Source organism: Salvelinus namaycush, chromosome 26, assembly GCF_016432855.1.
Source record: "Salvelinus namaycush isolate Seneca chromosome 26, SaNama_1.0, whole genome shotgun sequence".
In the NCBI taxonomy this organism is placed as follows: Eukaryota; Metazoa; Chordata; class Actinopteri; order Salmoniformes; family Salmonidae; genus Salvelinus; species Salvelinus namaycush.
In genome coordinates this window covers 35,419,169-35,441,792 of record NC_052332.1, presented here as the reverse complement: position 1 = coordinate 35,441,792, position 22,624 = coordinate 35,419,169, and the positions used below count along the sequence as shown (strand labels likewise).

At 44.6% G+C, this 22,624-nt stretch overlaps 1 protein-coding gene across 1 annotated transcript; it reads right to left on the bottom strand.

Annotated features, from left to right (window-relative positions):
• Window positions 1-1,260: 1,260 nt before the first annotated feature.
• On the bottom strand, window positions 1,261-19,076 carry slc34a1b (solute carrier family 34 member 1b). Its single transcript, XM_038964755.1, has 11 exons — window positions 18,947-19,076; window positions 18,592-18,738; window positions 18,269-18,412; window positions 17,884-17,995; window positions 17,565-17,760; window positions 16,911-17,006; window positions 16,690-16,810; window positions 16,315-16,482; window positions 10,738-10,854; window positions 2,537-2,661; window positions 1,261-1,956 (listed from the first exon to the last, which is right to left on the bottom strand). The coding sequence occupies exons 1-11, from the start codon at window positions 19,074-19,076 to the stop codon at window positions 1,261-1,263; spliced, it is 2,052 nt and encodes a 683-aa protein (XP_038820683.1).
• Window positions 19,077-22,624: the final 3,548 nt, after the last annotated feature.

The window sequence follows — 22,624 nt, the reverse complement described above, 5'->3', positions numbered from 1 at the left end:
AGCTGTAGTGTAGGGCTCTGTGCTGTAAGCTGTAGTGTAGGGCTCTGTGCTGTAAGCTGTAGTGTAGGGCTCTGTGCTGTAAGCTGTAGTGTAGGGCTCTGTGCTGTAAGCTGTAGTGTAGGGCTCTGTCACAAGAAAAGTAGTCTACACTTAAATAGGTCTGCCTCAAGAACTTCTTATGTAATAAAAACATGCCATCTCATGGCTGCTCTTCATCTATCGTCCTTGGCTATTATGGATGATTTTAAACTCCCTATCTGCCGACTGTTAGATGTGGTATATTCTGAATTATTACTAAATTCTATTCTAGCTTCTAGTTTCATGACACTGGCAACTCTCTTGTCCGTCTCAGCTCGGTTGGAGAAACTCGTCCGGGGAAAAGCCCTGCTCTAATGTGTCTTTTAAATAGGAAAGACAGATTCATGTCTTTCTGTGTTACACACAGTTGACTTGATACAATTGCTTCCCATCTCATCTCAAATATGAAACTCCTATATGTACAATAATTGTGATTTTGAACAAAATGATCAAATGATCTCATTTTAACTCTCTGGAATATTCATGTGGTTAAAAGTACCAATTGTTCAAAGAGTAGCGAGGAGACGTTAAGCCTAAAATGTATTGAAACTGGGGAAATCACTTGCCATTATGCCACCAAATGGATGTTTAAATCAACCATTCAGAGCCCCGTTGCTTTATAATTAGCGAGTGGAGGCGCCCATTCCCTCCTATATAGCTTATTTTAAGCTAGCCTTTTATTTGGCTGAGTTTTTTGTCGTTCTATTCAGACTTCCTGCATTTTCAGCAGAGAGACAGACATTTACTGCCTCTCCTGACTGACAGCAAAGAGGAAGAAGTGTTTGTTTTGACAAAGTCAATTGCAATCCTGATTGTGGGAAATTATAATATCATACATATGTCCTGTAGGCAATAGGCCCAAACATTTGTCTGGAAATAGAGTTACTGTGAGAAAATAATAAACTCTTAAGGATTCCTTGGCTTTGAAGTACAGTGCATGACATAACTCAACTACAGTAAACATTGTTTTGTAGCTGCTGGCATCATGCATGATTTCTGCAATCCATAAAGGAACTGACTGTGAGTGGAGTCATGTTTTCATGCAACCATAAGCTCCTACAGTTTTTGCTCCAGTCTCGTTGTTCCATAACATTAGATCATCACTGCTCATTTCTTGCAGTCCACGATGCTGCTTTCACAAGATATCTGCTCTGTCTCCCTGTTGTTACAGTGTCATATGTTCTACAGACGTGTGCTCCTGACCCTGTCTACACCCTGGGACATTACCACTGTGGGGGCTTCGTCCACCCCCTGGGACATTACCACTGTGGGGGTTTCGTCTGCCCCCTGGGACATTACCAATGTGGGGGCTTCGTCTGCCCCCTGGGACATTACCACTGTGGGGGCTTCGTCTGCCCCCTGGGACATTACCACTGTGGGGGCTTCGTCTATGTAACACAGAACAAGGTTGTCCAAAGCCATGTGGCTCCTCTTCTGAGGACCATCACGGTCCATGGAGCACTGTATCAGACCAGGCTCGCTGGCTCCTTTAGCGCAGCACAGGGTCACCTTGGTGATTAGGGTATCCAGGGGTTGAAGGGAATGCATCCAGAGAGGCAGGAAGTCCCAGCTCTGCAGCCTCACTGGCAGACAGCCTGGCCTGTGTACCTGCAGGATGTTCACCACAGACACCAAGAGGAGGGCCGCAGCGAAGGGCACGCCCACCCCAGCCATCATCTGCCAGCCTGCCATGGAGAGGGCGAAGACGAGCGAGGGCAGGATCAGGAAGCACAGAAGTAGGTAGAGTACAGCAAACCAGCGATACTTGGCCGTGCGCTGCCCCAAAGTCCTGGCCATACGGATGGGCAGGCGGGTGGTGGGCACAGGGTACCACAGCAGAATGCCCAGTATGTTGAAGAAGAAATGACACAAGGCGACCTGTAGAACAGACCAGGGTAATGTAATGACAGAGACATGATAGGACAGAAGACCCTGTAAACAGACCAGGGTAATGTAATGACAGAGATATGATGGAACAGAAGACCCTGTAAACAGACCAGGGTAATGTAATGACAGAGATATGAAGGAACAGAAGACCCTGTAAACAGACCAGGGTAATGTAATGAGAGAGATATGATAGGACAGAAGACCCTGTAGAACAGACCAGGGTAATGTAATGACAGAGATATGATAGGACAGAAGACCCTGTAGAACAGACCAGGGTAATGTAATGACAGAGATATGATAGGACAGAAGACCCTGTAAACAGACCAGGGTAATGTAATGAGAAAAATATGATAGGACAGAAGACCCTGTAAACAGACAAGCCCCCCCCCCCGTGCTTCTACATCTGCATTGCTCGCTGTTTGGGGTTTTAGGCTGGGTTTCTGTACAGCATGTTGTGACATCGGCTGATGTAAAAAGGGCTTTATAAATACATTTGATTGATTGATTGATTGGAAAGGATAACAAAAACAGTCATGTAAAGTTCCAGTGTAGAAGGATGAGATTTCTGTACCTGGAAAGCTGCCGCCAGCTTGTCCCCTGGGCTTGCCAATGCTGCCAGGATAGCTGTGGTGGTTGTACCAATGTTTGACCCCAGGGTCAAAGGGTAGGCACGTTCAATGCTGATAACACCAATACCTGAGAGCACAAAATACAATAGCATCACAGAGCCATGTGATGGGGCTGCAACTCCATAGACTGAAGCTTTATTTAGTAGAGGAATCACATGGTTGGTGAGGAGACAGCATTATCTAGTTCCAGTTAAGGAACTGCTGGCTGGAGCAACAACACGTCTGATAAGTTGATCCTCAACACTGGGGCCCCTCAGGGGTGTGTACTTAGTCCCCTCCTGTACTCCCTGTTCACCAACGACTGCGTGGCCAAACACAACTCCAACACCATCATTACATTTTCTGATGACACAACAGTGGTAGGCCTGATCACCGACAACGATGAGACAGCCTATAGGGAGGAGGTCAGAGACCTGGCAGTGTGGTGCCAGGACAACAACCTCTCCCTCAATGTGAGCAAGACAAAGGAGCTGATCGTGGACTACAGGAAAAGGCAGGCCGAACAGGCCCCCATTAACATCAACGGGGCTGTAGTGGAGCGGGTCGAGACTTTCCTTGGTGTCCACATCACCAATGATCTATCATGGTCCAAACATACCAAGACAGTCGTGAAGAGGGAACGACAACACCTTTTCCCCTCAGGAGACTGAAAAGATTTGGCATGGGTCCCCAGATCCTCAAAAGGTTCTACAGCTGCACCATCGAGAGCATCCTGACCAGTTGCATCACTGCCTGGTATGGCAAATGCTCGGCATCTGACCAAGGGTAGTGCAAACGGCGCAGTACATCACTGGGGCCAACCTTCCTGCCATCCAGGACCTATATAATAGGCGGTGTCAGAGGAAAGCCCATAAAATTGTCAGAGACTCCAGTCACCCAAGTTATAGACTGTTTTCTCTGCTACCGCACGGCAAGCGGTACCGGAGCGCCAAGTCTAGGACCAAGAGGCTCCTCAATAGCTTCTACCCCCAAGCCATAAGACTGCTGAACAATTAACTAAATCGCCACCGGACAATCCCCCCCCCCCCCCCCTTGTACACTGTTGCTACTGCTACTCGCTGTTTATTATCTATGCATAGTCACTTCACCCCCAACTACATGTACAAATGACCTCAACTAACCTGTACCCCCGAACACTGACTCGGTACCGGTGCCCCCTGTATATAACCTTATTATTGTTATTCTTATTGTGTTACTTTTTTATTATTACTTTTTATTTTAGTCTACTTGGTAAATATTTTCTTAACTCTTCTTGAACTGCACTGTTGGTTAAGGGCTTGTAAGTAAGCATTTCACAAAGTCTGCTCGGCATCTGACCGTAAGGCGCTACAGTGGGTAGTGCTTACGGCCCAGTACATCACCGGGGCCAAGCTTCCTGCAATCCAGGACCTATATACTAGGCGGTGTCAGAGGAAAGCCCATAAAATTGTCAAAGACTTCGGTCACCCAAGTTATAGACAGTTTTCTCTGCTACCGCACGGCTAGCGGTACCGGAGCACCAAGTCTAGGGCCAAAAGGCTCGTTTACAGCTTCTACCCCCAAGCCATAAGACTGCTGAACAACTAATCAAATGGCCACCGGACTTTGACCCCCCATTGACCCCCCCCCTCTCCATTTGTTTTGTACACTGCTGCTGCTCGCTGTTTATTATCTATGCATAGTCACTTCACCCCTACCTACATGTACAAATGACCTCAAACCTGTACCCCCGCACACTGACTCGGTACCGGCACCCCTTGTATATAGCATTGCTATTGTTATAATATTGTGTTACTTTTTATAATTTTTTACTTTAGTTTACTTAGTAAATATTTACTTAACTCTTCTTGAACTGCACTGTTGGTTAAGGGCTTGTAAGTAAGCATTTCACAGTAAGGTCTACACGTTGTATTCAGTGCATGTGACAAAAAAAAGTTTGATTTCATTTCATTTGAATAGCAGTAGCTATTCTGTGTGAGAAAGACTTTGTCTCCGTGCCTGCACAGCAGATCCTAAACTCCAGGGGATTAACCAGCCCAGAAATAGGGATTCCATGGAGCCACAGCTCACTACCATGCTCCGTGGGAGAGTCCAGCCACTATGCAGTTAATTATTGCTGATCTCAGAACACTGAGGTAGATCTATCCCCCAGAGAGTGCCGGGGATTAGACAGCATGAAATGGATTCTCCCCTCTCTAGCAAATAATACACCTGGCTCCATCAGACACACATAATTAATTCCCAAACAAAACCAACCTTAATTCATATTAGTATAACCTTGTTTCTCCTGTAAGTGTTTCATCAACAAATAGAGCAAAAACAAGCCCTGCTTTTTTCAATTGGGTTAATGCCCCCCCACATAAAAAAAGTGAAATTCATGAGAAAAGTAATACCTCACCAAGGCTTATTAAAGAGAAACTAGTGCCACCTCCTCATTAACTCATGTGTCACTATCACCACCAGAGGAATGAGTCATTTGATCTCCTGCTCAGGTCAGCTGGCTACAGAATACCTTTAGCTTAGAAGATTACAGGGCCCGTATTCTTAAGCGTCTCAGAGTAGGAGTGCGGATCTAGGATCAGTTTTGTATATTAGATTATAATGAATAAGATTACATAGACAGGGGGGCTGATTCAATCAGATTCGCTCTAGCCGATTCCCGCATAGCTGTTGTTTTGACATGTCGGAGGTGGAACTGCGGTTGAGCTGTCAAATCCAGAAGCGGCTCCCGGCGTTATACCTAAAGCGAACATTGCCATTGGCTGCACGGAGTCGCGTTAAGAGAAATCCCATGCAGCCTTGTTTAAAACCTCTTGGCAATAGGGGGTGCTATTTGCACTTTGTAATAATTTCGTTCCCAAATTAAACTGCCTCGTACTCAATTCTTGCTCGTACAATATGCATATTATTATTACTATTGGATAGAAAACACTCTCTAGTTTCTAAAACCGTTTGAATTATTTCTCTGAGTGAAACAGAACTCATTCTGCAGCACATTTCCTGTCAGGAAGTGAGATTTCTGAAATCGAGGTCCCTGTTCTAGGGTCAGTTTATAAGTCCCCATGTAAGCTATGGGGCTACATGCACTGCATACGCCTTCCTCTAGATGTCAGTAAGCGGTGAGAATTTGAATGGAGTGGATTGCACCATCTGGGGCCCTATATAAGACCGTGGAACGGAAGTACCGTTCTTTTCAACGGGGCGCCTGGCGCAAGAGGGACATCACAATGGCGTCCTGCAAAAGCTTTCGTTTTACTAGTTCTATATCTCCGGTCATGTTTTTATTCGTTATAGTTGTTAAAGACATCATAAGGTAGTTAATTTAAACCGACTTATAGCAGTTTATATCAGTTTATTGCGATTTTCTGGGATTTCTTTGTGACGCGCTATCAGGAGTTGGACACCTTTCCGGCACATAGCTAGCGTTAGCTGCTATTTCTACAGGAGAAGGGGACATCTTTCAACCAAAAGACGATTGTTCTGGAGAAAGGACACCTTGCCCAAGATTCTGATGGAAGCTCAGCAAATAGTAAGCAGTCTTTATGCTGTTAATTCGTATTTATGTTGACAAATGTCAAATAATAATTCCGCCATGAATTTCGGTGCGGTCTCGCTTTAGCGCACGCTGTATTGCGCAGTAACGTTAATTTTAAAAATCTAACACAGCGATTGCATTAAGAACTAATTTATCTTTCGTTTGCTGTCCAATCTGTATTTTTTAGTCAAGTTTATGATTACTTATCGATTAGAATAGGTGCCTTTCCCAAGATTTCTCCTGACATTTTCTTTGCAGCTTGGCTACTTTTCTCATTGTATAACCACGATTTGTGCCGCTAAATATGCACATTTTCGAACAAACTCTATATGCATTGTGTAATATGATGTTATAGGACTGTCATCTGAAGAATTCTGAGCAGGTCAGTGAAAAAATTAATATCTTTTGCTGGGTTATACGTTATCGCTATTTTTGGCTTGAATTGTGTGGTTTGCTATTGTGGTAAGCTAATATAATGCTATATTGTGTTTTCGCTGTAAAACACTTAAAAAAATCTGAAATATTGGCTGGATTCACAAGATCTGTGTCTTTCATTTGCTGTACGCTGTGTATTTTTAAGAAATGTTTTATGATGAGTAATTAGGTAATACACGTTGCTCTCTGTAGTTATTCTAGTCGCTTTGGTGAGTTGTGATGGTGGCTGCAATGGTAAACTATGATTTATACCTGAAATATGCACATTTTTCTAACAAAACATATGCTATACAATAAATATGTTATCAGACTGTCATCTGATGAAGTTGTTTGTTGGTTAGTGGCTATTTATATCTTTATTTGGTCGAATTTGTGATAGCTACTGATGGAGTAAAAAACTGGTGGAGTAAAAAAAGTGGTGTCTTTTGCTAACGTGGTTAGCTAATAGATTTACATATTGTGTCTTCCCTGTAAAACATTTTAAAAATCAGAAATGATGGCTGGATTCACAAGATGTGTATCTTTCATCTGGTGTCTTGGACTTGTGATTTAATGATATTTAGATGCTAGTATTTACTTGTGACGCGATGCTAGGCTATGCTAGTCAGCTTTTTTACTGATGGGGGTGATCCGGGTTTGGGAGGAATTAGAGGTTAAGTTCTAACCCTGATAAAGAAGTAGTTGTTTATTACAGTTTTACGAGCGGGTCGTGCTTGGGAGCTAAAAAATTCAGACCCCTTGACTTTATCCACATTTTGTTACGTTACAGCCTTATTCTTAACTTGATTAAAACATTTTTTTCTCATCAATCTACACACAATACCCCACAATGATAAAGCAAAAACAGATCCCATTACGTAAGTACTCAGAATCCTTTACTCTGTACTTTCTTGAAGCACTTTTTGGCAGCGATTGCAGCCTCGAGTCTTCTTGGGTAAGACACTACAAGCTTGGCACACCTGTATTTGGAGGGAGTTTCTCCCATTCTTCTCTGTCGATCCTCTCAAGCCCTGTCAGGTTGGATTGAGAGCGTTGCTGCATAGCTATTTTCAGGTCTCTCCAGAGATGTTCGATCAAGTTCAAGTCCGGGCTCTGGCAGGGCCACTCAAGGACATTCAGAGACCACTCCTTCAAAGACCACTCAACACAGAGGCCACTCCTGCGTTGTCTTGACTGTGTGGTTAGGGTCCTGTTGGAGGGTGAACCTTCGCCCCAGTCTGAGGTCCTGAACGCTCTGGAGCAGGTTTTCATCAAGGATCTCTCTGTACTTTGCTCTGTTCATCTTTCCGTTGATCCTGACTAGTCTCCGAGTCCCTGCCGCTGGAAAACATCCCTACAGCATGATGCTACCACCACAATGCTTCACCGAAAGGATGGTGCCAGGTTTACTCCAGATGTGACGCTTGCCATTCAGGCCAAAGAGTTCAATCTTGGTTTCATCAGACCAGAGAATCTTGTTTCTCATGGTCTGAGAGACGTTAGGTGCCTTTTGGCAAATTCCAAGCGGGCTGTCATGTGCCTTTTACTGAAGAGTGGCTTCCGTTTAGCCACTCTACCATAAAGGCCTGATTGGTGGAGTGCTGCAGAGATGGTTGTCCCATCTCCACAGAAGAACTCTGGAGCTCTGTCAGAGTGACCATCGGGCCCTACTCCCAAGGCCCTACTCCCCCGATTGCTCAGTTTGGCCCGGTGGTTCCAAACTTCTTCAATTTAAGAATGATGGAGGCCACTGTGTTCTTGGGGACCTTCATTACTGCAGAATTTGTGGCACCCTTCCCCAGATCTTTGCCTCAACACAATCCTGTCTCAAAGCTGTACGGACAATTCCTTCAATCTCATTGTCACGACCTGATCGGTTTCACCTGTCCTTGTAATTGTCTCCACCGCCCTCCAGGTGTCGCCCATCTTCCCTATTATCCCCTGGGTGTACTTACAGTTGAAGTTGGAAGTTTACATACACCTTTGCCAGATACATTTAAACTCAGTTTTTCAAATGTTTCAGGTAGCCTTCCACAAGCTTCCCACAATAAGTTGGGTGAATTTTGGCCCATTCCTCCTGACAGAGCTGGTGTAACTGAGTCAGGTCTGTAGGCTTCCTTGCTCGCACATGCTTTTTCAGTTCTGCCAACAAATGTTCTATAGGATTGAGGTCAGGGCTTTGTGATGGCCACTCCAATACCTTGACTTTGTTGTCCTAAAGCCATTTTGCCACAACTTTGGAAGTATGCTTGGGGTCATTGTCCATTTGGAAGACCCATTTGCGACCAAGCTTTAACTTCCTGACTGATGTCTAGAGATGTTGCTTCAATATATCCACCTAATTTTCCTGCCTCATGATGCCACCTATTTTGTGAAGTGCACCAGTCCCTCCTGCAGCAAAGCACCCCCACAACATGCTGCCACCCCCGTGCTTCACGGTTGGGATGTTGTTCTTCGGCTTGCAAGCCTCCCCCTATTTCCTCCAAACAGAGCGATGGTCATTATGGCCAAACAGTTCTATTTTTGTTTCATCAGACCAGAGGACATTTCTCTAAAAAGTATGATCTTTGTCCCCATGTGCAGTTGCAAACCATAGTCTGGCTTTTTTATGGCGGTTTTGTGGTAGGGGCTTCTTCCTGGCTGAGCAGCCTTTCAGGTTATGTCGATATAGGATTCGTTTTACTGTGGATATAGATCCTTTTGTACCTGTTTCCTCCAGCATCTTCACAAGGTCCTTTGCTGTTGTTCTGGGATTGATTCGCACTTTCGGCCCCAAAGTACGTTCATCTCTAGTAGACATACTGTCTCCTTCCTGAGCGGTATGGCGGCTGCGTGGTCCCATGGTGTTTATACGTGCATACTATTGTTTGTACAGATGAACGTGGTACCTTCAGGCGTTTGGAAATTGCTCCCAAGGATGAACCAGACTTGTGCATCTCTACAATTTTTTTTCTGATGTCTTGGCTAATTTGTCCTGATTTCTTTTGATTTTCCCATGATGTCAAGCAAAGAGGCACTGAGTTTGAAGGTAGGCCTTGAAATACATACACAGGTACACCTCCTATTGACTCAAATTATGTCAATTAGCCTATCAGAAGCTTCTAAAGCCATTACATAATTTTCTGGAATTTCCGAGCTGTTTAAAGGCACAGTCAACTTAGTGTATGTAAACTTGTGACCCACTGGAATTGTGATACAGTGAATGATAAGTGAAATTTTCTGTCTGTAAACAATTGTTGGAAAAATTACTTGTCATGCACAAAGTAGATGTCCTAACCGACTTGCCAAAACTATAATTTGTTAACAAGAAATTTGTGGAGTGGTTGAAAAACGAGTTTTAATATCTCCAACCTAAGTGTATGTAAACTTCCTACTTCAACTGTATACCTGTGTTCTCTGCTTGTTTGTTGCCAGTTTGTCTTGTTTGTCAAGTCAACCTGCGTTTTTTTCTCAGCTCCTGCTTTTCCCCTGTCTCTCTGTTTCTTGCCCTCCTGGTTTTGACCCTTGCCTGTCCTGACTCTGAGCCCGCCTGCCTGACCTCTCTGCCCTGCCATGATCCTAAGCCTGACTCCCGTCCTGTACCATTGCCCTCTACTCTGGATTATCGACCCCTTCCTGCCTTGAACTGTCGTGTGCTTCCCCCTGTTGCTGCAATAACCTTTGATACTTCAACACAGTCTGCATTTGGGTCTTACCTGAAACCTGATTCTCATGGCTTGGTTTTTTTCTCTGACATGCACTGTCAACGGTGGGACCTTAAATAGACAGGTGTGTGCCTTTCCAAATCATGTCCAACCAATTTAATTTACCACAGGTGGACTCCAATCAAGTTGTAGAAACATCTCAAGGATGATCAATGGAAACAGGATGCACCTGACAATTTCGAGTCTCATAGCAAACGGTTTTTATTTTAATAAATGTGCAAAAGAAATTTAAAAACGGTTTTCCCTTTGTCATTATGGGATATTGTGTGTAGTTTGCTGAGATTGTTTTAATTTTTTTTATACATTTTAGAATAAGGCTGTAACATTACAACATGTGGAAAAAGTCAAGGGGTCTGAGTGCTTTCTAAAGGCACTGTATGACCTAAATAAAAACAATGATCTGCTTTGTAGGTACCGGTTAATGACTCTGAATCTAGTCCTAGATCAGCACTCCTATGAGCCCAGAACTTACAAAGTGATCTGCATGGTAAATAGTATTTGTAACACTCACCTATGAGAGGAGTGATGGCAGAGGTGAACACTGAGCTGCTCTGAACCACAAAGGTCATGCCAGCCCCCACTAGGATGGCCAGGTAACCTGCCAGCCAGCCAAACGGGTAGGGGAAGTCTGGAGGAGGGGAGAGAGAGGAGATTCATATTACTTACAGTATGTGGAGTTTCAGTAAAGAGCTTTCAAGGGAAATATGTCAAATGCTGGGATTGTTATTTTATGCTGCCAAACATACCCTCGTATATCCTACCGATCCTCGACTTTGGCGATAGCCTCCAACACTCTACTCAGCAAATTGGATGCAGTCCATCACAGTGCCATCCGTTTTGTCACCAAAGCCCCATATACTACCCACCACTGCAACCTGTATGCCCTCGTTGGCTGGCCCTCGCTTCATATTCGTCGCCAAACCCACTAGCTCCAGGTCATCTACAAGTCTTTGCTAGGTAAAGCCCCGCCTTATCTCAGCTCAATGGTCACCATAGCAGCACCCACCCGCAGCACGCGCTCCAGCAGGTATATTTCACTGGTCACAGCCAATTCCTCCTTTGGCCGCCTTTCCTTCCAGTTCTCTGCTGCCAATGACTGGAACGAACTGCTAAAATCACTGGAGACTCATATCTCCCTCACTAGCTTTAAGCACTAGCTGTCAGAGCAGCTCACATATCACTGCACCTGTACATAGCTCATCTGTAAATAACCCATCCAACTACCTCATCCCCATACTGTTATTTATTTGATTTATTTTGCTCCTTTGCCCCCAGTATCTCTACTTGCACATTCATCTTCTGCACATCTATCACTCCAGTGTTTTAATTGCTATATTGTAATTATTTCGCCACTATGGCCTATTTATTGCCTTACCTCCCTTATCCTACCTCATTTGCACACATTGTATCTAAAAAAAAAAAATCTATTGTATTATTGACTGTATGTTTGTTTACTCCATGTGTAACTCTGTGTTGTTGTTTGTGTCGCACTGCTTTGCTTTATCTTGGCCAGGTCGCAGTTGTAAATGAGAACTTGTTCTCAACTAGCCTACCTGGTTAAATATTATATATATTTTTTATTATATTTTACTTACTGCATAATCTACCTCTGTGTTTTATTACAGCTTTGTTTTCCTCACACAACCGAAATGTATCTCTGCTTACTAAATGGCTACGTAGTGCTTACTAAAAGCTGTGCAGAGCCTATGGACACCCACTCTAATAAGCTATGCAGAGCCTATGATGGGCCCCACCTCAAATAAGCTATGCAGAGCCTATGGGCGTCACCTCAAATAAGCTATACAGAGCCTATGGGCGTCACCTCAAATAAGCTATGCAGATCCTATGGGCATCACCTCTAATAAGCTATACAGAGCCTATGGGCGTCACCTCAAATAAGCTATGCAGATCCTATGGGCGTCACCTCTAATAAGCTATGCAGAGCCTATGGACACCCACTCTAATAAGCTATGCAGAGCCTGATGGGCCCCACCTCAAATAAGCTATGCAGAGCCTATGATGGGCCCCACCTCAAATAAGCTATGCAGAGCCTATGGGCATCACCTCAAATAAGCTATGCAGAGCCTATGGGCGTCACCTCAAATAAGCTATGCAGAGCCTATGATGGGCCCCACCTCAAATAAGCTATGCAGAGCCTATGATGGGCGTCACCTCAAATAAGCTATACAGAGCCTATGGGCGTCACCTCAAATAAGCTATGCAGAGCCTATGGGCGTCACCTCAAATAAGCTATACAGAGCCTATCGGCGTCACCTCAAATAAGCTATACAGAGCCTATGGGCGTCACCTCAAATAAGCTATACAGAGCCTATGGGCGTCACCTCAAGCTATACAGAGCCTATGGGCGTCACCTCAAATAAGCTATACAGAGCCTATGGGCGTCACCTCAAATAAGCTATACAGAGCCTATCGGCGTCACCTCAAATAAGCTATACAGAGCCTATGGGCGTCACCTCAAATAAGCTATACAGAGCCTATGGGCGTCACCTCAAATAAGCTATACAGAGCCTATGGGCGTCACCTCAAATAAGCTATACAGAGCCTATGGGCGTCACCTCAAATAAGCTATACAGAGCCTATGGGCGTCACCTCAAATAAGCTATGCAGAGCCTATGGGCGTCACCTCTAATAAGCTATGCAGAGCTTATGGACGCCCACTCTAATAAGCTATGCAGAGCCTATGATGGGCCCCACCTCAAATAAGCTATGCAGAGCCTATGATGGGCGTCACCTCAAATAAGCTATACAGAGCCTATGATGGGCGTCACCTCAAATAAGCTATACAGAGCCTATGATGGGCCCCACCTCAAATAAGCTATGCAGAGCCTATGGGCGTCACCTCAAATAAGCTATGCAGAGCCTATGGGCGTCACCTCAAATAAGCTATGCAGAGCCTATGATGGGCGTCACCTCAAATAAGCTATACAGAGCCTATGATGGGCGTCACCTCAAATAAGCTATACAGAGCCTATGGGCGTCACCTCAAATAAGCTATACAGAGCCTATGGGCGTCACCTCAAATAAGCTATGCAGAGCCTATGGACACCCACTCTAATAAGCTATGCAGAGCCTATGATGGGCCCCACCTCAAATAAGCTATGCAGAGCCTATGATGGGCCCCACCTCAAATAAGCTATGCAGAGCCTATGGGCATCACCTCAAATAAGCTATGCAGAGCCTATGGGCGTCACCTCAAATAAGCTATGCAGAGCCTATGATGGGCCCCACCTCAAATAAGCTATGCAGAGCCTATGATGGGCGTCACCTCAAATAAGCTATGCAGAGCCTATGGGCATCACCTCAAATAAGCTATGCAGAGCCTATGGGCGTCACCTCAAATAAGCTATACAGAGCCTATGGGCGTCACCTCAAATAAGCTATACAGAGCCTATGGGCGTCACCTCAAATAAGCTATACAGAGCCTATGGGCGTCACCTCAAATAAGCTATACAGAGCCTATGGACACCCACTCTAATAAGCTATGCAGAGCCTATGATGGGCCCCACCTCAAATAAGCTATGCAGAGCCTATGATGGGCCCCACCTCAAATAAGCTATGCAGAGCCTATGGGCGTCACCTCAAATAAGCTATGCAGAGCCTATGGGCGTCACCTCAAATAAGCTATACAGAGCCTATGGGCGTCACCTCAAATAAGCTATACAGAGCCTATGGGCGTCACCTCAAATAAGCTATACAGAGCCTATGGGCGTCACCTCAAATAAGCTATGCAGAGCCTATGGGCGTCACCTCAAATAAGCTATACAGAGCCTACGGGCGTCACCTCAAATAAGCTATGCAGAGCCTATGGGCGTCACCTCTAATAAGCTATGCAGAGCCTATGGACACCCACTCTAATAAGCTATGCAGAGCCTATGGACACCCACTCTAATAAGCTATGCAGAGCCTATGATGGGCCCCACCTCAAATAAGCTATGCAGAGCCTATGGGCGTCACCTCTAATAAGCTATACAGAGCCTATGGGCGTCACCTCTAATAAGCTATACAGAGCCTATGGGCGTCACCTCAAATAAGCTATGCAGAGCCTATGATGGGCGTCACCTCAAATAAGCTATGCAGAGCCTATGATGGGCGTCACCTCAAATAAGCTATGCAGAGCCTATGGGCGTCACCTCAAATAAGCTATGCAGAGCCTATGGGCGTCACCTCAAATAAGCTATACAGAGCCTATGGGCGTCACCTCAAATAAGCTATACAGAGCCTATGGGCGTCACCTCAAATAAGCTATACAGAGCCTATGGGCGTCACCTAAAATAAGCTATACAGAGCCTATGGACACCCACTCTAATAAGCTATGCAGAGCCTATGATGGGCCCCACCTCAAATAAGCTATGCAGAGCCTATGATGGGCCCCACCTCAAATAAGCTATGCAGAGCCTATGATGGGCCCCACCTCAAATAAGCTATGCAGAGCCTATGGGCGTCACCTCAAATAAGCTATACAGAGCCTATGGGCGTCACCTCAAATAAGCTATACAGAGCCTATGGGCGTCACCTCAAATAAGCTATGCAGAGCCTATGGGCGTCACCTCAAATAAGCTATGCAGAGCCTATGGGCGTCACCTCAAATAAGCTATACAGAGCCTATGGGCGTCACCTCAAATAAGCTATGCAGAGCCTATGGGCGTCACCTCAAATAAGCTATGCAGAGCCTATGGGCGTCACCTCAAATAAGCTATGCAGAGCCTATGGGCGTCACCTCAAATAAGCTATGCAGAGCCTATGGGCGTCACCTCAAATAAGCTATGCAGAGCCTATGGGCGTCACCTCAAATAAGCTATGCAGAGCCTATGGGCGTCACCTCAAATAAGCTATGCAGAGCCTATGGGCGTCACCTAAAATAAGCTATACAGAGCCTATGGACGCCCACTCTAATAAGCTATGCAGAGCCTATGATGGGCCCCACCTCAAATAAGCTATGCAGAGCCTATGATGGGCCCCACCTCAAATAAGCTATGCAGAGCCTATGGGCGTCACCTCTAATAAGCTATGCAGAGCCTATGATGGGCGTCACCTCTAATAAGCTATGCAGAGCCTATGATGGGCGTCACCTCTAATAAGCTATGCAGAGCCTATGATGGGCCCCACCTCAAATAAGCTATGCAGAGCCTATGATGGGCCCCACCTCAAATAAGCTATGCAGAGCCTATGGGCGTCACCTCAAATAAGCTATGCAGAGCCTATGGGCGTCACCTCAAATAAGCTATGCAGAGCCTATGGGCGTCACCTCAAATAAGCTATGCAGAGCCTATGGGCGTCACCTCAAATAAGCTATGCAGAGCCTATGGGCGTCACCTCAAATAAGCTATGCAGAGCCTATGGGCGTCACCTCAAATAAGCTATGCAGAGCCTATGGGCGTCACCTCAAATAAGCTATACAGAGCCTATGGGCGTCACCTCAAATAAGCTATGCAGAGCCTATGGACACCCACTCTAATAAGCTATGCAGAGCCTATGATGGGCCCCACCTCAAATAAGCTATGCAGAGCCTATGGGCGTCACCTCAAATAAGCTATACAGAGCCTATGGGCGTCACCTCAAATAAGCTATACAGATCCTATGGGCATCACCTCAAATAAGCTATACAGAGCCTATGGGTGTCACCTCTAATAAGCTATACAGAGCCTATGGGTGTCACCTCTAATAAGCTATACAGAGCCTATGGGTGTCACCTCTAATAAGCTATGCAGAGCCTATGGGTGTCACCTCTAATAAGCTATACAGAGCCTATGGGCGTCACCTTAAATAAGCTATGCAGAGCCTATGGGCGTCACCTCAAATAAGCTATGCAGATCCTATGGGCATCACCTCAAATAAGCTATACAGAGCCTATGGGTGTCACCTCTAATAAGCTATGCAAAGCCTATGGGCGTCACCTCTAATAAGCTATGCAAAGCCTATGGGCGTCACCTCTAATAAGCTATGCAAAGCCTATGGGCGTCACCTCTAATAGATATTCTTTGCAATCATAAACCACAGGGAGGAAAAAAATTAATCATAACTATGTTTTCTGATCTCAATCTTCCAGCCACATTTAGATTACACCCACCTGTGTTGATGATCCTCTGGATGGCCTTAGCCACCTGGCCTTGGAGCAGGGAATTGAGCAGCTTGACCAGCAGCAACAAACAGGTGCACAGGAGCAGAAGAGAGCAGGCTAGCAGAATGAGGCCTACCGCCAGGTCGGACAACCACGAGTCCACAAACAGATGGCTGCCTAGGGACATCAACAGAGGACTGGGTCAGTCTTTCTACTCTGCTGCTTTTATCTGTCAAGATTATCTGTCACTAAGGCCCCACTATGGGTCCAACTAGGGCCCGCAGCCCCAGGACTGTAGCGGAATCAGTATGACTGTCACGTATTTCCCTGTGACAGTACTTTGACACTCGCTCAATTCCAAGAATGAAAATTACATTGATTTACATTTTTCTATATTTACAAGCAGAGTCATGTTCTGTGTTGTCCAGGTTGTTGCATTGCTTTGCCAGCAGGGTTGTATTGGCGTACAGTTGAAGGAATCACCAACAGAAACATTCACAGAGGACTGCAGGGGGATGAGAGAGAAACATCTGTCGTTGAAACCACCAAACCAGTGACTCCAGATATTTTGCACATGAAGAGAGGCCTGTGGCATTTGGTCTTACCGTTAGGATGTGATTCTTACACCATACCCTCACCAGACTCCTGTTACTCATGGCCTCATCTCCCATGGCGATGCCAGTGATGACAGACTTGTCCAACTGTAAGGATAAACGGGAATAAAACATGATATCGATCAATGCGAGGTGATCAAAGGAAGGATGAATGATCCAAAGACAAGCTTATAAGTCTTTCTACATTCCTGGACATGTGACTCGTGTTTGACCAAAGCCACACAGTGCAGACCCACACATTTTGCCCAACCCCGACAGTACCTGAATGATGAGTTTGGTGAGTGGTTCAGTGCCTGAATGATGAGTCTGGTGAGTGGTTCAGTACCTGAATGATGAGTTTGGTGAGTGATTCAGTAACTGAATGATGCATTTGGTGAGTGGTTCAGTACCTGAATGATGAGTCTGGTGAGTGGTTCAGTACCTGAATGATGAGTCTGGTGAGGGGTTCAGTACCTGAATGATGAGTTTGGTGAGTGGTTCAGTACCTGAATGATGAGTCTGGTGATTGGTTCAGTACCTGAATGATGAGTCTGGTGATTGGTTCAGTACCTGAATGATGAGTCTGGTGAGGGGTTCAGTACCTGAAGGATGAGTTTGGTGAGTGGTTCAGTACCTGAATGATGAGTCTGGTGATTGGTTCAGTACCTGAATGATGAGTTTGGTGAGTGGTTCAGTCATGACCTTGAGCATCTCTGGGGCCTTATCTCCAGAGCTGATGTGGAAGGTGTCAACTACGGCCTGAGACAGTCTTCTCAGCAGGCCTGTGGTTGCCTCCAGGGGCAGTAGCACCAGCACTGACAGCCAGTTAAAACAGTCATGCACCGTCGCTCCAGCAAATGCCCTGTAATGAACAGGTCATGTTATTATAAATCATGCATGATGCCAAACTGTGGCAATACTTGGTATAGGGTTTGTTCAAATCCTAAGGAATTACAGGAGAGGAGGATACACAGCCATTTCTTACCGTTCAAACTCATCCCTCTCTCCAGCCTGCATCAGAGCAACGATGGTGTTGGTGACGGACGTCCCAATATTGGATCCCATGAGGATTGGGATGGCAGACCTCACATTGAGTACTGCACAAGCAAGGAGCAAAACAATAAACCACTATTCATCTATATTACAAAGTCAATTTTTTTTATAGAAATACTCTTTCATTTGTATTGAGGCAACATGTCAAGAAATACTCTTTCATCTTGTATTGAGGCAGCATGTCAAGATATACCTTTCATCTTCTATTGCAGTTTATCCTCCAGTAATCCAGACCTATTGTGTAGTATAATGCAGTACAGTAGAGGTTTTGTGTGTGTGTGTGTGTGTGTGTGTGTGTGTGTGTGTGTGTGACTTACGGCCCGAGGAGACGAGGCTGACGACAATGGAGGTGGAGGTAGAGGAGCTCTGGACCAGAACCGTCACCAGGATGCCCACCACCAGCCCTGCCACCGGGTTGGCCAGTATGGCGTTGTCGTTGAAGATGTCCCCAGCCACCTTACCTGTCCGCCCAGTGGGGAACACACCACTTACATTTACAGCTGTGGGGTAAGGCTAATGATTGTTATTTTTTTATTCCAATCTATAAAGTTATGTCTCATGTAGTCAGAGATTGAGGGGAGAGTAGTCATACATTAATGGACCAGGATGGATAAACCTGAATGAACCTGAGGAAGGATACCTCCTGCTAACTGGAAGGCAGAACTCAGGACATCCAACGAGCAGACGAACATGTACAGGAAGAGGAGGAGCAGGGGGATCTTGGAGACGTTGATGAAAACTGATCTCATTCTCTCTGCCTGAGTCTGGGACATTGACGAAGCAAAATCTGCAGGTTAAAATAACAAGTTCCCGGCATCTCAGATAAGCTGTTGTCATAGTGAGATGAACTATTAGTTGGTTAATAGATAACCATGCATGAAAACAAACATTCTGAATTAAATGGTTTACTTTTCAACATTATGCTTGGAGTGTTGCAGGTAAATCAGTCACACTTTATTCCATTCCTGAATGTGTCAATCCTCTCCTCCACTTACCATGTGCTTTTATGAGTGGGGATTCAGGCCATGTTTTTGGGGGGTCGGGAAGGATGTCTCCGTCCAGGTGTGACTGTTGTCCCAGGTATTTCCTCTTCACCAGAGCACATGATGAGTCCTGGAGGGGCATGCTGTCATGGAACACGTCCTATTGTAGAGGAGTCTATGTCCAGTTGAAGTAATATAGAAATGACATTAGTGACCACAGTAAAGTCAAATTACTGCTCCGGTGAGCAATCTTTCTAAAGAATGGACCCAACAGAACCGTATAAATATGACAATAAGCCAATTGGATCAGTTGACTGAGGTCAGGTGAAATAAGACTTTAATAATATAAATATTTTTTTGTATAAAGTAGTCAACATTGCATTCATTCTTGATTTATTTATTTGTTAATTTAAAGGGTGTAGATTTTTGTATCTTATTCCTCCATTATGCCAATTGTTCTCATTACGTTATCTATCAGTACAATGTATTTGTTGAATTTAAGGAGTGTGCACTTTGTGGATCTACAGCTTTTAAAATACAGCTCGAAACGCTGTTTCTGCAAAGCATAGCGGCACTATAAAGCCTGGTGGTAGATGAAAGGTTTAGATCCTGTCAATGTCTCTGGGGCTGCTGAGGAGGATGAACATCAAGCCAGTAGTCTTCCACTTCAATAATTCAAAGGCTTTACATCTGTGGGTACAAAAAGATCTCCAATGCCAGTCAAAAGCTCTCTAATCCTTTTGATTAAAAATACATATCTAGATAGCACATGCTAACTCACATCCCAAACAATGGATAATGTTAACAGGGGCCACAGAGAGAGAGAAAATCATTTGGTCATGAAAACATTGATTAGATTAGTGACAGCTATTAGATAGACTTGTCTTACCGTCTTAAGCCCAACTCTTTACCACCAAACAATGACAGTATACTCCTCTTTTGACAATGTGTGAAGGAGAGAGACCTGGCTTTTGTATGTCTCCTCCTGAGTCTGAGGTGCAAAGTCTAAAAGTAGCACCTCACGTGTATAACCACAAAACATTGAATGTGCTCCAGGTGGTTAAATAATACTTAGTGCAATATGAAGAGAGAGTTCACTGATTATGTGGCAAATGTCTAAAGGCTACAACTTTCATAAGGAAAGAGATGGGGAGCATTCTTTCAGCATTACTCGGGCTTTTCGAGTGTTGGAACAGAATGCAGAGGGTGACACCCTGTGGTGAGATCTAGAGAAGCAGGCACATGTTGTTCTCTATGGAGCTGGCTGCCCACTACTTGTGTGGTCACTCGGAACAGTTGTTGGTGAATGATGTCATACCCCCGGCTGTGAATGATGAATCTGCTTCCTGGACAGAAATGTCCGATTTCTCTCCCACAGATAAACATGATGATTCACACAGAGATATATGCCATGTAAAAGACATCATTGATTACACACACACGCACGCACGCACACACGCACGCGCGGACACACATGCGCACTCACACGCGCACTCACACACAAGTCATATAGAGCTGTAGAATCTTAATTTGAATTTGAATGTATTATCCTAGAAGTGCTTTAAATATTTATCCTATCATGTGCTGTGTTTTGGTTGAATTCTTATTTCCTTATTTGAGTGACTTCCTTTGAATCGGTTGACCTCCTTTGTGGCGACCCCTCATTCAGGGCAGGTTTTGCATGTTATTTTGGCATTAATACATGTCACATATCAGTTTGCAAACAATGTAAACAATTATAATAATCATCATCATTGAGTTAATAAAGCTGCATACCAACTTGTTTTTTTTTTTGCTTTCTTGAGTAAGACAGCTCCAAAATGCAGCCTAGCTCAGTGCTTTCTGTGGTGGTGGGGCAGCCAGCGGAAAATACGGAGCGTAGGGGTTGGTAATGTTCTCTAGTTGTGCCGCGATTGGCTCAGTGTTCTGTCACTCATGGGGACACCACGTCAGCGCAAAATCTAACTGTAGATCTCAAAAATTTAATTCCCTTGGGTGCTGCCATAGAGTTAAATTAGAAGTGCCCACCCAAGAAGGCTCAAGGATATTGGCCACAGATAAAATTAAGTTAAATCACGTTATATCTATAGTAGCTTTGATTGGACTGATCATGTCAACATCATACTTTCAAAATATTAGCTAGCAAGCTAGCAGTCATCATCATGAATCAAGTCGACAATCTGATGGCAAATCCTTTTCAATCCTTGTCATATGAAGAGAAATAAGGAAGAGAAATTATAGGTAAAACGTATCTGTGCTCATTGGCCATTGGACATAAACATTACAGAAATCGCAAATTCAACAATGAGTGGTTTGGAAGGAATCAGTGGCTAACTGCAAGCATTGCAAAGCAATCACTAGCCTGCTATTCAGTGGAGTGGATGTGTGGTCCAAGTCTGGGTTTAAGGGTCTCTTTTCCAAGCTTAAACATGCAACATTGGCCGTGCTGTCAATCCAGCATGACTTCTGCCGCGTTCAAAACAACTGGAAATTCTGAACTGGGAAATCTGACTATAGTGCGTTCAAGACAACTGGGAACTCGGGAAAAAACTATCTCCGACTGGGAAAATATGTTTAACGGTCATCAAACTCGGAATTGCGAGTCGGGAACTCGGGCTTCTTTCTAGAGCTCCGACCTGAAGATCACTAACATCCTCATGATTCAACCTTGTTTTTTTCTGAGTTCCCAGTTGTCTTGAAAACACCATAAATCCAGAGAATGACAGACTTTGGTGACAAAGTTTAATGACAAAATTTGCCCACGAAGGTTCTCCGCTCCACCATCCTGTTCAAGTGAGTACAGCACAACAAGGTGAGTCCAAAAATGTATTTATGCTGCTGCATAAATTATGTAATATGCCAGGGAGATATGTATACTGTAGAAGTAATACTAAGTGTATGTTGTGTTTTAAGCTGTTAGCTGTAGGTGGTGCACATGTAGCCTATAACCTGTTTTAGAGAAATGTCATCATCGAATATTGTAAAGAGCTGTCATTGTCTGCTTATGTGCCCCCTTTATTTATCTTACGGTTCTAACTTGGTGTACAGGGAGAATACTGTAAGAACGGCCCATGTTCTGAATTCTGTTGCTGTAAATTTCAAAAGTGCTGAACAAATAGTTATATTGACTACGTCCGTCCTAGCTCGCTCATTAATGTCTTAATTGAAATTACGGATTGCCTCTTGTCCGCCTGTCGTCCCCTTATGCCATAGTTTGTACATCTCAATTGTTAGTAGAAACCACGTTTGTTTAAGCAAGTCAGCCATATCAGCTATGTTTTTTTTAAAGGCAGTAAATGAGGCTGAATGAACTGTTTCACTGCCAGACAAGGCTCCGCTGATAGCCAGGTGTAACAGTGGTAAGGTGTTGGGCCCTAACAGTTTGTGGGCACCATTTTTCACCGTTATAGTGCAATTAATGTATTGTTTAGTGTTGTGTTGTGTAGAGGCTTTGCTGGCATGCATACAACATATATTTTTGGGGGGCTCCACCAAGATTTACATACTGCTTCTTTTTAGTCTTTGTCTCGTGGGAATGAGTGTTAATCACAGACCTAAGCCACACCCCCACACCAGGAGCATTGGGGCTAACGAGCTGTCCCTGCACAAAGGCAGCTCTCAGACGTTGTTCAGGATATTGAAGTCAGCCACGGGAATGGACAGGTGCCACAAACTGTGCTCAGCCGCACC

Bases quoted from the DNA above. Each gene is read 5' to 3' on its own strand.
- slc34a1b (XM_038964755.1), bottom strand. From the start codon at position 19,076: ATGCCCCTCCAGGACTCATCATGTGCTCTGGTGAAGAGGAAATACCTG. The intron at 17,996-18,268 runs GTAAGTCACACA...TTGCTTGTGCAG, and splicing joins CAGCCTCGTCTCCTCGGGCC to TACTCAATGTGAGGTCTGCC. The intron at 17,007-17,564 runs GTACTGAACCAA...TTATCCTTACAG, and splicing joins TCACCAAACTCATCATTCAG to TTGGACAAGTCTGTCATCAC.